Source organism: Anabrus simplex, chromosome 2 (genome assembly GCF_040414725.1).
Source record: "Anabrus simplex isolate iqAnaSimp1 chromosome 2, ASM4041472v1, whole genome shotgun sequence".
Lineage (NCBI taxonomy): Eukaryota > Metazoa > Arthropoda > Insecta > Orthoptera > Tettigoniidae > Anabrus > Anabrus simplex.
Window position 1 is genome coordinate 705,780,388 of NC_090266.1, and position 17,203 is coordinate 705,797,590.

Sequence of the window (17,203 nt, forward strand, 5' to 3'; positions counted from 1 at the left end):
TCCAATACAAGCAGTGATACTTCCCACTTACATACCTAAATGCAGAAGACAATACAGTTCACCAGCTGCCTCAAAGAAATTGTGCACTCTCGTCTTAATGGGAAATATATTGTTAGAAAGTAATTCAGTCACATTGGCGTGTCGCTGTAGCTAGGTGTATCATGGAAGAGGTGTGTAATTCGAAGTGCTGTTTTTTAATTTTTCCATTATTCCCACCAATATGGAAAACGTAAGTTTCGTACGGTACATAACATACGAGACTTGCTATTAAAAAATAGTTCATGGAAAGAATTACGATACGGCAACATTTGTTGCCAAACCCATTCCCTGTATGTGTGTTCAATTCTTGTTCTATGTCTTCTGGTTTAGTAATGAGTTTCCTGCTTTTGTTACAGAATACAAAGTGTTACTACGTGATGTCTTGTAATGCAAGTTTAAATAAAATAAAAAGATGTTTAAACGTAAAAGCAATGAAGAGCCGAGTGACGATGGACTAAAATGATTTGTGGCAAGTGAACATTACTGAATGCAGTATATGGATGATTTTCCATACCTAGGACCATCTAAACTTCCACCAGAACACGTGTTTTGTGAAACGTGCAAGTGTTGATTTTTCAGTTAAACCTTAAGGATGCCATATGATATCTGAAAAACACGATTGCCATCTGAAATCTGGAAAACATGAAGAGAACAGGCGCATGAAAAGGCGGTGCAAGATGCTGTCTTCTTTTTTTACTGAGAAAAGTATCTATAATAGTGTTATACAGGCTGACTGTTATTTCACATGTTTTCTGGTGTTTACTTATTTTTGTGAGAGAAAAGGGATTGTTACTGTACTGCTTGCTTTGGTGGAATGTGATAACACTGGGAAAGGAATATTTCAGTTGTTGAATAGAAAAATTAATATCACGATGCTGAAATAGGAAAACTGTTAACATTTAGAGGATATATGCACATGAGACACAGTCCAAAAGGATAATGGAATGGTAAATTTTAAGGGAGTCTCAGAATTTTTGAAACAGCAGAATCCTTCGATGGTTATACAGGGCTGTATCTGTCACCTACTTCACTTGGCTGCCCTGAAGGCTATGAAAACATTGGAAGCAAGTGAAAACATGGAGACATTGTTAGTAGACAATATTTCTTTCTTGAAAGAAGTTCAAAAAAAAAAATGGAATGTGTATCAGATAATGCATGGACATGATTTCAAAAGCCACAAATTCTTGCAATATGTCAGCACAAGATGGTTGTCTCACTTATTCAATAAACAGGATATTAGAACAGTGGGAGCCATTGAAATTGTTTTATGTTGTTGAAGAAGTTAAATCAGAAGAAACCAGCAATAGCAAATTTCTTGCAGTAAAAGCAGCAATGGAAAATGTTGCCACTAAACTTTACTTGTTATTTCTGAAGAACACATTCACCATTTTCACAAAGTATTTCATTACAAAATATTAGACTCTTTCTGTATAGAAATAGGAGGATACATTTAATCTTTTCCTTTGTAAAGCAAAGTACTTCATCATGTTGCAAGTAGTAACTCCCTCCATACATAAAGTGGCCAGATACATGAATAGATTGTTGATGACCGGGCGAGTTGGCCGTGCGGTTAGGGGCACGCAGCTGTGAGCCTGTATCCGGGAGATAGTGAGTTCGAACCCCACTCTCGGCAGCCCTGAAGATGGTTTTCTGTGGTTTCCGATTTTTACACCAGGCAAATTCTGGGGCTGTACCTTAATTAAGGCCGCTGCCGCTTCCTTCCCATTCCTAGGCCTTTCCTATCCCATTGTTGCCATAAGATCTATCTGTGCCGGTGCGACGTAAAGCAAATAGAAAAAAAAAGGCATGCAGAATTAGTGGCTGTTAAGAGCAACTACTTTTTCATCAGTTTTGTTGTTGTTGTTATTATAAAACATAATTGAGAACACTGACGAAGGCAAACTGGAAGTGAAATTTGCTTCCTACCAAGCAGATCAATTAAATGAAGACATTTCAAAGAGTGTGAAATAACGGATGTAGCATCGGCTAAAATTTTGAAGCTGAAAGATGCTTTCGGAAACCTTCAGTTCTTCCTTGAGTGATGCTTGCCATTTCAGTGATACCTCCCAGCAATGCTTCAACTGAGTGAATATTCAGTATTGTTCACAAGAATCACTCTGACTTTCGACTGAATATGAGCACAAGGACTCTTGGTGTAAAAAATTTAAAATGTTATCATGCTCTGAGATATGCTATCAAAAGCTATTTGTTTTACGTCACACCGACACAGATAGGCTTATAGCGACGATTCTACCAAAAGAACAATCTTCGTGAGGCAAAAAAAGCAACTGTAAAGATGCTGCAAGAGAAGTAACTTACTTATGTCGGAGTGATTTTTGTTTGTTTTTAACATGTAGAAATAGAAAAACATGCTGATAGTGTTGAAATTGCGTATTATAATTTCCCTGAGATGTCTCGTTCCCCACCACCTCTTGTGAGATTTATACTGTTGATGACTACCTTTGAAGTTTGGCATCTCTGCATATGAGCAGTTTTTGCACAGTATTGTGCCTTGTGTACCAAAGTACAGTCTGCCGCCATAAGTAAACAAAGACGCTCGCATACCCATGTACTGTTTACTGCATAGAGAAGTTAATGCTGTAGGCCCCACATAGCCCCATTATGAACCCCGCCGTACATTTGTGGTTCGATTTTGAGAGGTGGGTTCATGCTACGTCACCCCTGCCCAACAGTGTACGTCAACTGGAAGACTTTCTGTTATGGTATCAGATAACCCGGCATATCTTCCACCACCTCGTTGAATTGATGACTCGCAGAGTTGCCATGGTTCTGCAGGCAAAAGGTGGTCCTACATGATGTTTGGTAGATGGTCATAATGTAATGGCTCTTCGGTGTAGACCAGACTTTACTTTCTGTGGGTTTGTAATTGTGAGTTAGGTGGTTTCTATATTTTCTACAAATCTAAGTAAAATATAAATTTGAAGTTTAAATCTTTCATGGAATATTTGAGGTAGGGGGAAAGAAATCACATTCACTTCCACAGAGAGGGGAAGATGTAAGTTAATCTTTAGTGGATATATGCACACGAGAGTCAGTCCAAAAAGATAATGGAATGGTATGGAATTGTGAACTATGTTTAGATTGTAGCTCTACTATTACTGCTTCAGATGGTGGAAGTTCTGTTGTCAGAGAACCAGCATTTCATATAAATCATCCTGTCAACTGGGGCAAAAAATCAGGGCAAGAAGAGTGTATGGTGACAATGAAGGAAACTGTTCAAACGTCTAGAGAACCTATTCGTTTGTGATATAAAATGAACTACATGCAACAACCAGTGATGCAAACATTAGCCTCATTAAAAGAATGTTGCGTCTTACCAGGACGGAGAAATTACTGCCAGAGTAGGGAGCTTCTGATGAACCTCCAACAGATTGCCATATGATACACAACTCCTCTTGAAGGTCATAGATGGTTACTGCACTTCGATGCTCAGGATGAAGTATAGTTCATTATTCTTGCAACCAGTTAACATCAGAGTTATTTTGTCAACATCTCACCACTGTACTATTTCAAAGCTGCACCAAAATCATATTGCAACTGTACACAATTCATATTTATATTTTAAAGCAGTGGTTTCCAGTGGTGCTGGTACTAACAAAACAAAAAACTAGGTAATCATGTAATTTACTTTTCTTGTACTGAAAGATGCCGCACTGTTAAAATTTGAATGAAACAATCCACGCTCTTATCTCAGTGGATTATGAGAACACTGTCTGTAGTGTTATAAGATCAGAGTTTCCAGATGCTGCAATTTCAGGTTGCCTGTTCCATCTGTAATAATACTGTTGTTGGCTTTGTGTACCACTAACTACTTCAAGGTTTTCGGAGACACCGAGGTGCCGGAATTTAGTCCCGCAGGGGTTCTTTTACGTGCCAGTAAATCTACCGACACGAGGCTGGTGTATTTGGGCACCTTCAAATACTACAGGACTGAGCTAGGGTCAAACCTGCCAAGTTGGGGTCAGAAGGCCAGCGCCTCAGCCGTCTGAGCCGCTCCATCTGTACCAGAGGTGCTCATGCCAGGCATTCCGTCCTGTGGATGTACAGCACTGTAAGTGGGCGGGCTGGCAGGCGGTGTGTGTATGCTATTCAACCACGGTGATGTTGTGGCTCCGTCACAGGCTGTGAAGGTTGTGCGAAGTTCTCCCTGTCATTCTCAATCACTGCTGCGATACCAGAGTTTGAAATGGAGGCAGAAAATAATGAAAGAAAGAGGGTAGAAATTCAAGTCATTTTAAATTTATGTCCACGAACCTACTACGCCGGCGTAAGCAGGGGGAGAGTTGATACTCTCACATGGCACATCCCAGGTGCCGGATAGGTGGTGCTAACCAGCTTGCCAGCGGACTTGAGCAGAATAAAGTAGCTCTCGCGAACCAAACACACGACCCCCTGTGGGTGGGGGACGCAGACGAAGAATACGCCCACGGTATCCCATTCCTCTCGTAAGAGGCGATTAAAAGGGGCAACCAAGGGATGATCGAATTAGAACCATGAGACTACTTGTAATTAGTATACCATGGGTTGCCTTTACTTGCGAGTAGTACCACTATGTTAGGTACACAATATGTTTGTGATTACTAGCAACATTGTGAATCAGGATGGGATTTATCGTACCTGTGACTAGTACCACTACATGCGGAACACCACAGACGTGTGTTGCCTGTAATTAGTACCGTTATGTTTGAAACACCGTGGGTCTGAGTGCTGCCTGTGATTAGTACCACTATATGAGCGACACCTTGAGTCTGCGTTGCCTACGAATTGTACCCACTATGTGAGGAACACCACAGGATAGTATGAGTCCCTGCGATTAGTACACCTATGTGAGAAACACCATAGGTTTGCATTCCCTGTAAGTGGCGCCGCAATGTGAGAAACGCCATAGGTATGCGTTACATGGGTGTATTACATTACCTGTGAGTAGTACTATAATGTGTGGAATACCGCGAGTCTATGCTACTTTTGATTAGTACTGCAACATGACAAATACCATGGTTCTACTTTACTAGCGATAAGTACCATTATGAGGGGCCGATGGCCTGGATTTGGACCCCTTTAGATAATAAGCATCATCGATTCAGGACTGTGGTTTAGAAGCAGTCCCTTGGTCAGTAATACTGTTGTTTTGTGATAGTTTCTGAGAATGTGGGGCATTGCGGGTCAGATCCACTGATTGTTTTAAATTCATAATCACTCATTCATTCCTCATCACTTTTTGAATTCTGGTCAGTGGATGATTTTGGACTTTTAACCCGGGAACGCCAGAGTTTTTGAGTGTCGGTTTTAACATTTTTATTTAATAGTCCCAGCATGTACATATCAGGGAACATCCAAGTCATTTTTCTAAAAATTAGATCGTTGGATTCTAAATGAGGGGTTGGTGCCATAGGTACCACACGGTACCACAGGTGCTTGACGTAGCTTTTGGTTGGACCATAAAATTTCTTACCTCTTTAGAATACCATGAAATTTAATGCTTAATATTGTTACAGAATATCACTTACAAATTACTGAGCAATAAACAAAAGAACAAACGGTGTTTATAGGTTTATTTGTGATATCCCTTTGGGAATTCCGAAAAATAACATTAGCTCAGACGTGACATATCTTTAGGAAATACAAATAATATTACTAAAGACTTCAGCTTTTCTTATTTAGTCACCTATTTCCACTTTTCACTAGTTTAGAATGGTAAAATGCAGTTTACACAAATGCCCACACTACACTTGACGCATTCTGTGCGGCCGCGGGATTCGCATCCGTTCGCCGCTCAGCTCCGGCGTTGGTTTGTTGGAGCGATATAATGATGTAGGCCATTGCATCTCAAGGAGTCAGATACTCTAAGAAGAAAAGAAGTGTAAACAACTGTATTTATTTATCCTCAAAATACCACCCACATATATATATATCATAATAAATATTTTGCACCTACCCTTTTCTGATCGTGGCACTTACACATACAGTAGCCACTTACAAGGAAAATAGCGACGAATATTTTCATTACTTTGGGGTTACTTTTTCATTTGTAAAAAGCTCATAGTTGTTGACTTCAGAGCACAAGAAATTCACAATTTCATCGTTAAAAATCCCTCAAATATTTTGGTTGGCATCATATATCGAAAAGTGGAAAATTTTGCAATAGGGAATTGGACTGTTATGGGTCATCCGCCATCCAGGTACCTGGTGGATGAGGTGATCATTTCGCTCTCTTCAATCATTATCGGACATGGATTATCTACTCCTGTGCGGAATTTGTTGCTTTAGCACTATTTCTGCTGGTGCTCGGAATTGACCTCCCGTAAGGTTATCTGCGAGACCCCCTTCATCTTCCTCAGATAATACATTAGATTCCAGTGGTTCGGTATGTTATGCCGTTGATTTTTTAAGTAAAATCTACAATTATACAGTTTTATGACACACATAAATCATATTTGCAACTACAGTATGAATTGTTACTTTAGAATCACCCTTAGAAGTAAGGGGGAGAAAAGAAACAGAGAGGTACGGTAAGCGCCGTGCGGTACTGTACTGTACCAACGGAATAATTAGTGTCATAACAGCTAACACGAGAATGCTGACCAATTGCTTGTTATTTCAGTTCATGGACTTATATTTCTAGATAAAAAACCACATGATACAAAATTGTATTGTCAAAATTTTATAAACAAAGTAGAGCAACTTACTTTAGATGAGGAGTCATTTTTATTCCTCTCGGCAACATCTCGAATTACAAGCAGTTGTTGCCGCAAAAAAAATACTCATATAAAACCTTTTGTTGATGTCAGGCATTATAGGGATTATCTCCTTGACAAAGTAAAGTGAAGTTGCCAGATTTATGGCACAAGTAAGGATCAGTACGAGAAAATCAGAAGTAAGGCACACTGGTACTATACGGTACCGCACGGCGTTGCTGGATTAAATTGACATTACATTTTGTCTCATTTTGCACCATTAGGAGCCGATGACCTAGATGTTAGGCCCCTTTAAACAAGCACCATCATCATTTAATTTACGTTGTAAGAAATAAGTTTATATTCATTGCAGTTTATGTATTTTTACTGGATACCAAGTTAGGCCTACACCCTCAAATATTTTATATAATGTACGTAATGAATTACAGTTTTCACTGTTACATTTTAAGAGTTGTTTTAGGAACAGTGGAGTTAAGGTGGATAAGCTGTGGCTTGTGGTTGTTTTGGTTTAAATTGTCTGATAAACTCGCCAACAATCCAGTTATGCTTACCGGGAATAAAATCAGTGAGGTTATTTATTTGAAGGCATGCTGTGTATCTATCTAGTAGGTACATTTATGTTGTTGTTGTTGTACATTAATCGTGGATAGTAAAATACTTTCATTCCCATCCAAGGAATTGTAGCTTGTATGCTTAAGCGCTCTACCTCCATAGATTGTAACACAAGAATTATAATATGTCAATTTTCTTTGAATTAATAAATGTAAGAAAATAAAAGTGAAGGGAAAAAAATGACATGGAAAACATATAAGACTGAAGAAAGTAGAAGAAAATATGTGGAGGCAAAGAATTTGGCCAAGAAAGTAGTGGAGGAAGGAAGAGGAAAAGCTGGGCCTTATTCACACAGATATTGAGAGATGATATGCAGGGCAGCAAGAAATTACTGCACAGAAACAAAAAGAGAGATCAAGTAAACACCAGATTTGTGAAGGATGAATATGGCATAATATTAACAAATCCAAAAGAAATACATGGAGAGAGTATTTTCAGAAGTTGCTGAACATGAGAAATAATGACAGTCATTCAGTAGACCACCAGGAAAGGCAATTAGTTGATGAAGAAATTTCAATGAATGAAATTGAAATGGCAGTAAGAAAGATGAAAAATGAAAAAACTGCTGGAATAGATGAAATTTCAGTGGAGATGATAAAGGCAGCTGGAGCTGTAGGCCTGCAGTGGATGTATAGAGTTCTCAGGATTGTCTGGGGTAATAAGGAGGTCCCTGAGGATTGGTAAAAAGGAATAATCATCCCAAATTTCAAGAAAGGCGGTAAGAAAGTAATGAACTACATGGGAATTGCTCTGATATCCCATGTTGCTAAGATAATGGAGAGGATACTGGAAAATAGGATAAGGTTAAGGGTTGAAAATCAGATATATAAAATCAGTTTGGTTTCAGAAGTGGAAGGTCAACAATAGAGCCCAATTTCATTATGAGACAACTAATGGAAAAGCATTGGGAGTATGGGAATGATATGGTGATGACATTCATGGACATTGAAAAGACATATGACAGTGTCCCCAGGACTAAAGTTTGGGACAGTCTGGTGCGAAAAGGAATTGGACAGGGATTAATAAAAATGATCATGACAATGTACAAGGAATGTTGTAGTTGTGTGCTAACACAAGTTAGCAGGACAAGTTGCTTCAAAATCACTAGTGGGCTGAGACAGGGAAGTGTTTTATCATCAATCCTGTTTATAATAGTAATGGATGACATCATGAAAACAGCAAAAGCAGCATATGAAGGAAGAGAAATGAACGTGATGTTATATGCAGATGATAATGTGATTTGGGGAGAAGACGACATGAAGGTTCAAGAACAGTTGGATGTGGTGAATGGGAGTATCGAAGAACGCGGATTGAAAATAAGTGTAGAAAAAAGTAAAACTCTTGTTATGACTAGAGGGGAGAAGGAAGGGAAAGGTCAGATTAGACTTGCAGACAAGCCCCTGGAAGTAGTGGAGGTGTTCAAATACCAGGGGAGTGAATTAATGAAGAATACTCGACTGGATGCTGAAATTAGGAAGAGGATTTAAGCTGGAAGCTTTTTCTATCATATTGTAAGAAACATGTTATGGGACAAAGATGTGCCAATGGAAGCAAAGGAAACTATGTACAAGATGTATTGCGTACTCATAACAACTTACGGAGCAGAAACTTGGTCAATAACAAAGAAGGATGAGAGTCGAATACAGGCAGCTGAAATGAAGTTCTTGAGGAGTATGATACAGAAGAGTAGAAGAGACAAAATAAGGAATGAGAAAATCCAGGAAGAAATTGGAGTGGAAAAAATTAATGATAGAATAGAGAAGAGCCGACTAAGATGGTTTGGGCACATAAAGCGAATGAGTGTTGAAAGAATGCCAAAAAGGTGATGGAAATGCAAATCCAAGGAAGGAGAGGCCGCGGACAACCATGATTGAGATGGAAGGACACAATCCAATGCAGTATTAGAGAAGAAACCTGGACTGGGACACAGTGTTGGAGGAGGAGTGGTGGAAAGACCGAAGAAATTGGAGAGGAACCATATTTACACCTACCCAGCTACAGCTGGATAATAGGAAATGATGATGATGATGATGAGTAAAATATCTATGTCTTCACTCATGATGAAACTCACTCTCGCCATTTAGAGGCTAGCTGTTATCACCGGACGCCTGTTAAATTTTAAATACTATTTTCAGAAATTGAGTGTACAGGGAATGTCACACAATTCTAGAACACTGTGCAAAGTCATTGTTGCATTATGTAATTATATTGCTTTTATTGAATGAATAACAGGAATTTTATTTTTTTAGATGAAAATCTTTCATTTCCATCCAAGGAATTTTAAATTGTAGGTTGTATGCTTAAACCCTGTACCTTCGTAGATTGTAACACAAGAATTATCATGTGTCGGTTTTCTTTGAATTAATAAATATAAGAAAATAAAACTGACTGGCTTTATATCGAGTGCAGTATAAATCTAACAGGAATATCTTGTAAAGGTCAGGGTGGTGGTGGTGGTTGTTGTCGTTGTCGTTGTTGTTGTTTAGAATATAAAACCAGTAGGGATATTTCAACTTATCTTCGTGGAATAGGACATAATATCAGGCAATATGTTAATTTAACTTGTCTTGCCTATAATTTCCAGATATTTCAGAAGAGACTCTTACTAGAAAATTATCAGTTTTGTCATTAATTACAAGTTCATGGTGGAATGTTAGACTTGAAAATGTGACAAACGTACTCAATGTGGCCAATAAAACTTAATGACAAATTATCAAGTTTGACATAATCCACCCTTGACAGTATTTGTATGACAAATTTTGTATGAGTAGTAGGTTTGTCCATTAAAAATGTGACCAGTTTTCCTGGAATCGAGGGGATATTGCTGTGTATTTAACTTTGATCACTGATATAGTGTGAATGTGAACACTAGCTTACACAGTTTTAGCAGATTTTCAATACTTTTATACCTTTTTGCTAGGAGGAGCATAAATACAGTATTATTTGTGAATTTGAGATATGCATATATTTGAGTATTCTTATTCAAAACCACTTTTTTCCATAGAAGGCAGGCTTAGCTTGTTGTAGAAAAGTCATTAAAAATAATATATATAATATTTATTTATTTATTTTTCTTTCCGATATGAGGATCACATGTTACCTTTAGTATTCATTCCAAGTCACATGTATAAATGTAAGTAGGACGTAAAATGCAATTTAAGTGTACGTTGGAACTGAGGATAGGTTAGGGATTTTACAGTATACTAGTTATCAAGCTTTTTATTTGAGATAGTGTTTATTAGTGATTAGCTATGTGTGAGAGCTTCTTTGCCATTCTCCTTGATGAGTAACTGCAATTACATCACTTATACAATATGACTAATTTATTGCCACACTTTTTATACACATCTTTGTCTTCATATTTTTGTACCAGCCTTAAGTTAACAATTTTTTTTTTTTCATTCTGCTGTGATAATCATTTTTATCATTAAATAAGGTTAAATGCAGTTGTAGTATTTGATCGTTAATTTTGTTTCAGATTGGTCCTACGATAGTTACGCTACCCTTAGGTGGCCCCTACTCGGCAGTGGCAATGCATTCACCCGACGAAGAAGGTCATCACAATTTGGAATTGAATTGGGCAGCCGAGCAGGAAACATTGATGTCGGTAGACAACAATGAGGAAGAATGGTATCGTCTTAATGACATCCGCTTAAATGGGCAGGTAATGTTGAGAGTGCTGAGAACAGCTTACGTTGTGGGATTAATGATTTATAGCAAGCAGGTGCATGAGAATGTAAAGTGTTCATTTGCAAATACTTGAGCTGTAACATCAGATGATAATTATGTTTAGTCTTCGGCAACTCATAACATAGTCAGTCGAATGATTTTTAAGTTAGGAATCTTGATCAATTTAGTGCAGCTTCTGTCACATTCCAACTGGTTAAAATATTTGATGTAGATAGTATTGAAAATTTTTATTGAAAGTATGTTTTAAAATATTTTTCAGAACCTCTAAAATGAACATTTTCAATAGATAAAAAAGAGAGATTGATGAGGAGAAAGCCTATCTATTCAAAGATAGCATTGTGTGAAGAGTGGACATCATTGTTCTTTAGGATTTTTGTGTTTGTCTTTGTCTTCCCTTTCTATTACCACCCCTTCCTACACTGACCTGTCATTGTATTCATCATTTAATGTGTTCCTTTTCATTTTCATATCTTTATAAGACTTCAGTTGCTGGGCTGAGTGGCTCAGACGGTTGAGGCGCTGGCCTTCTGAACACAACTTGGCAGGTTTGATCCTGTCTCAGTCTGGTGATATTTGGAGGTGCTCAAATACGTCAGCCTCGTGTCGGTAGATTTACTGGCACATAAAAGAACTCCTGCAGGACTAAATTCCAGCACCTCTGAGTCTCTGAAAACCAAAAAAGTAGTCAGTGGGAAGTAAAGCCAATACATTATTATTATTAAAACTTCAATCAGACTGTTCAAGTAGCATGTCCAAGAAGGGCTTTGTTCTAAGTAGGTTAACCAACTCTGAGAACACACGAGGTATTTTACCTGGCGAGTTGGCCGTGTAGTTAGAGGCGCGTGGCTGTAAGCTTGCATCCGGGAGATAGTGGATCCGAATCCTACTGTCGGCAGCCCTGAAGATGGTTTTCCGTGTTTCCCATTTTCACACCAGGCAAATGCTGGGGCTGTACCTTAATTAAGGCCACGGCCGCTTCCTTCCAACTCCTAGGCCTTTCATATCTCAGCGTCACCATAAGACCTATCTGTGTCGGTGTGACATAAAGCCGCTAGCAAATAAAAAGGGGGGGGAGGTATTTCGTTGCCTTGTGCCTACCCTGAATTCATTGTCTAGCGTAGACCATTGACATTGTATGCGGCCAATGACTTTTGTATTTGGCCCCCTCAAAGCAGCAACCACCACCCACACCGCCACTCAACATAATTAGTACACTGGAAGATAGAACAACAGGCAGGTAATATTTTCACTGCATAAACAGTGCATTTGTGGTCTAAAGTACTGATGTGTTACAGCAGGCTCAGGGTTTGGCCCGTCAGTAACTCTCCTCCACTTGACAGTTGCCATTCATGGAAAAACAATTTTTAAGTGTTGCTGTAATATACCCTCTAGATTACATCCATGTTTTAAATGTTCCATTTCAGACTTACGTCCAGTTCTATCGACAGTTGATGCAAGTGTAATAAACTGATATAACTCGAAAATATTCTCTCACCCATGGGTAAATAATGCAAATATCGAGCTTGAGTTATTATTATGATGATGATTATTATTATTATTATTATTATTATTATAATTATTATTATTATTATTATTATTATTATTATTATTATTATTATTATTATTATTATTATTATTATTATTTTATGATTATGACTATTATTATTATGACTTGTGATGTACATCCACTTATTAGTATCATTATTAGTTTACAATCACATTATTTGTGAGGTTATGTCATGAAACATTTGCTGTATATAGATATTTATACGAGTTTAGTTGATGTAAAAACCTGTATATAATTTATTACCTGTATTAATGATTTGTAATCCACTAAAGAATTGTGAAACACACTGTAACATCCAGAATGGTACCGGGTAGATGAGGACTCTGTAGAATATTTTGTACATTATATCTAGTTATACTATTCTTTATAAACCTTTGAAACCATATGCCTTAATGGATGGCACATAGTGAATGGTTAATTGAAAAAAATGAATAATCCATATTACCAATTTTAATGGCTCCTTAAAAGTAATCATAAAATACATTAATCCCTCTTAAAGACCTAGGATGGGTAGACAACGAATTAGGAATTTCCATAAATTCTTACATTTTTAACTTTATTTCAGTTTGTATAGTATATTTACAATGCTTTTATCATGTTTCAAATGTTGACAACGAATGCACTTGATTTTGCATCATTTGAGACAGTTACAGTAAAACCTCGTTAATTCGAAGTCGTTGGGACTAAAAAATCGGACTTTGAATTACGCGATTTCGAATTAACCGCCAATTCGCAATTCAGAAGTACCAACTCTTGCCGCGTTACAAAATGTTCTAAGGTCCGTTACTGCACGCAGTTGACCTTGATTCACAGTTTATACCTTTCAAATACCATGTAAAAAGAACTATTTCCAAAATGTTTCCAAGAAGGTTCATTTACAGTATTCAAATAATGCACTTGGATTTCTCACTGGCGAACATAACTTCACGCAACGAAAGAAATAAAAAAAGAAAGCATGATTCAAAGACGAGGAGAAATCTATGCTGGCTCCCATTTGCAAGTGCTTTATTTATTGGATTACTATACTGTATGCATTTTAGATGCCTTGTATTTACACAGAAAGTACCCGATGCCCTTAAAAACGACCTTTCCTATGACTCTATCCTTGTACGATTTCCCGCCATGGCACTTCTCTCGTACTTCAGAAATGTAAAGACTTGCCGCGTTACAGTGTGTTCTAAGACCCATTAATACATGCAATCGCCTCGATTTACAGTTTAAACCTTTCAAATGCCACGGAAAGAACTATTTCCGAAATGACCGAGCTCGATAGCTGCAGTCGCTTAAGTGCGGCCAGTATCCAGTAATCGGGAGATAGTGGGTTCGAGCCCCACTGTCGGCAGCCCTGAAGATGGTTTTCCGTGGTTTCCCATTTTCGCACCAGGCAAATGCCGGGGCTGTACCTTAATTAAGGCCATGGCCACTTCCTTCCACTTCCTAGGCCTTCCCTATCCCATCGTCGCCGAAGACCTATCTGTGTCGGTGCGACGTAAAACAAATAGCAGAATAAATAAATAAAAAAAGGTGTCCAACAAGGTGCATTTACAATGTTCAAATAATGCACTTGGATAAATCACTGACAAACATAACCTCACGTAACGAAAGAAAAAAACAACACACAATTCGAAGACGAGGATAAATTATGCTGGTTTCCCTGTGCAAATGCATTATTTTTTGAATTTCTGTACTGTTTCCATTTGTAGATGCTTTGTACTAGCATGGAAAGTGAGCAACGTCCTTAAAACATTGTGGCTTATCGAACTTTCCTATGATGAGGGAATAAAGTTTCTTGCTTCCATGTGCATTGCAACGCACTACAATGACCCCCATCCCCGACCTTTGTACGATTCTCCGGCTGGCACTTTCTCCTTTAAAACCATAAGACCGTTTGGGCTTGCATTAAAATAAAACAATGCAGTTTCGTCGGCAATGACAATATTGTTCGGTGCCTACGAATTTATTATGTGAGCTACGTTTTTTCGTCAACTGTCGGCAGTGCCAGTGTTCGCGGATTCTGTTTTTCCGCACACTGCCTGTTGCATGATATTATGGCGTTCCTTAAAAGGTTGAATACAAAAGAATTCCGATTTCATTCAACTTAGCAATCATGAAGCACACTGTAGAGCCACCGAAGTGAGTGTAAGTGTGGATAGCTACCCCTCCACATTCCAGAACACGCGTTCTATTTTGACACGAATAAATTTCGAGTTGAAATTACTCTGTAACATAACTTACTATTGTTATAAACTGTAAAGGCAGTTTCGAATTAAAAGTCTGAATTTCGGTAATGGGGCCGACATTGTACTTCAAATTACGAATTATCCGTATTTCGAATTAAACAACTTAAATAACGTGCAAAACTGTATCTCATGTTTCCGGGAACGAGAGCTTCTTCGAATTAGGCGGGATTTTGAATTAACCGATTTTGAATTATCGAGGTTCTACTGTAGTACTTGGTAGTACCACCTTTAGCTTTAATAACAGCCATAATTCATCTTGACACGCTGTCAGTGTTCCATGCCACTATTTCACTGGTAGCTGCATCATGTTTCCACACCCGCTGCAGACGCTGTTTCAGATCAGGAATATACTGTAAGTGCACAAGGGACTGCTGACCTTCTTCTTCATAATATTCCATATACCTTCTACGGGAGTCAGGTCTGGGCTGTTCCTTGGCCAGTCCAATACTTGGATGCTTAACTGCTGCAGATGATTCATGATGAATTTTGAGTTACGGCAGGGTGCCGCATCCTGCATGAAGATTTCATCATTTTCTGGATACCACTCATTTACTTTATTTATTAGGCAAGTATCCAGGACATGTTTATATTGATCCTTCCTCATAGTACCCTCAACAAAATCCAGTGTCCCAATGCCATGGACAGATATCACACTTCATACCATAAGTTTACTGGGGTATTTAAGTTTTCCTAATGCATTTAAACATCAACTGCTCTCCAGGACGTCTCCAAACGTGCTGCTGACGATCTTGCAGAATTTCTACCGTCGACTCATCTAAGAAGCAAACCTGCAAGAAGGAAACGTATGGAGTAAAAAGTATTAAAAAGTCCATCATTGAAATTATTTTTGAATTTTGACAAAGTTTGATGAAGACTCCAACAGTCAATGGACTGAATTAATTCATAAAACAATAGAACAAATTAACTTACCTTTGACCAATCACTTGCAGTCCAATCTTTATGCCTGAACGCCCTAGATAAATACTTTCTCATCATGGCTGGTGTAAATTTTGGCTTTTTTGTGATTGGATCGTAATCCAGACTCGTGAAGTCACCTAAGAGCTGTCTTTGTGCTTATTACAACCTTCGTCACTCAAGAGATCACAAATGATCTTAACAGTACCCTTTCGATTACACAAAGCAGTATTCTTAAGCATTCATTTCTGCCTTGGTGTGGTCATCCTCAGTCCCCTACAGGTTTGCCGCTTTGTTGGTGTAACTGTTTCACCAAAGTCCACCTGTCTTTTAATTCTTCCAACACTTTGTGGAGATACATTACATTTCCTGGCTATTTCACACATTTTTAAGTTTGAACATTACAACATAACCTCAACTTCCTTCTTCTTTCTTGAACTCAGGTCTCCACTTTCACCCATTGTTATTGTTCCTTATTAATCACAAAGATAATGCTAAATTAATATTATATTCACTTGGAAAATTCTGATGATAGCAAATTATTACGTTCAACAAAGCAACTTTCTTAATATTGTGAATAATCTCAATGTTGTGAATAACTAAGAGAGACAAAACTAGACACACTCTCTCATTGGCAGCTCTTGCACCATCTAGCGAGAAAAACTTAGACCTAAAAGACCTCTAGCGGTGAAGAATTGAGTTTTTCTACTTTTTTGAAAAATTTATATTTGTTCGTAGCGTCGACCTCTGTAGATATTTTGCCACTACTTTCACCATATGAGAGGAACCTGCGTGTAAGTGGAATTGCGGAAATGTAGAGTGTTGAATGTGAGGCAAGGAATGTTAAGGACGACACAAACTCCCAATCCCCAGGCCAGGGATATTAATCATTTACAATTAAAACCCCTGACCCGGCTGGGAAACTAACCCAGAGCCGCCGGTTGACAGCGGACGCTATGGCCCGTACACCGCGGGGCCGGACAAGAATTGAGTTACTACCACAGTGAAGCCAAAAGAAGAGCCTCACATTAATTTCCACTCAACTAACCTAAGTGTGTAAAAAATTGCTCAAAATCCTTGAAGTGGGATCAAAATTAAAAATTATTTATTTGTTGTCCACCCACTGTAAGTATTTACTGTTAGTCAATGCAGCAACAATAATAAATATTCACATAAATTACCAATAGAACAATAATAAATTAAACTGACCTGGTGTCATTTAAGCTGCTTTTAAAAAGTCTCATTCTCCTAAAACTTATTTTCTTCTTTATGTCCATTTTAAGCTTTCTAATTATAAGATTGTCTAAAATATCTATCTTGTCCTCTTGCTCCAAGATAGGCAGGGAGCTCGAAAACCACATTGTTTCTCAGACAGAAGTCCTTTTATTTTCCAAACACCACACAAGTCAGCGATTCACCACCCT

At 38.2% G+C, this 17,203-nt stretch overlaps 1 protein-coding gene across 2 annotated transcripts in view; it reads left to right on the forward strand.

Annotated features, from left to right (window-relative positions):
• LOC136863048 (SPRY domain-containing protein 3) overlaps positions 1 to 17,203 on the forward strand; it is a 201,966-nt gene that overhangs the window by 96,678 nt on the left and 88,085 nt on the right. For both annotated transcript variants that reach the window (XM_067139372.2, XM_067139371.2), the window contains one exon: positions 10,846 to 11,031. In XM_067139372.2, coding sequence (XP_066995473.1) covers positions 10,900 to 11,031 — 132 coding nt within the window. In that variant the 5' untranslated portion in view covers positions 10,846 to 10,899. The remainder of the gene's footprint in view (positions 1 to 10,845; positions 11,032 to 17,203) is intronic.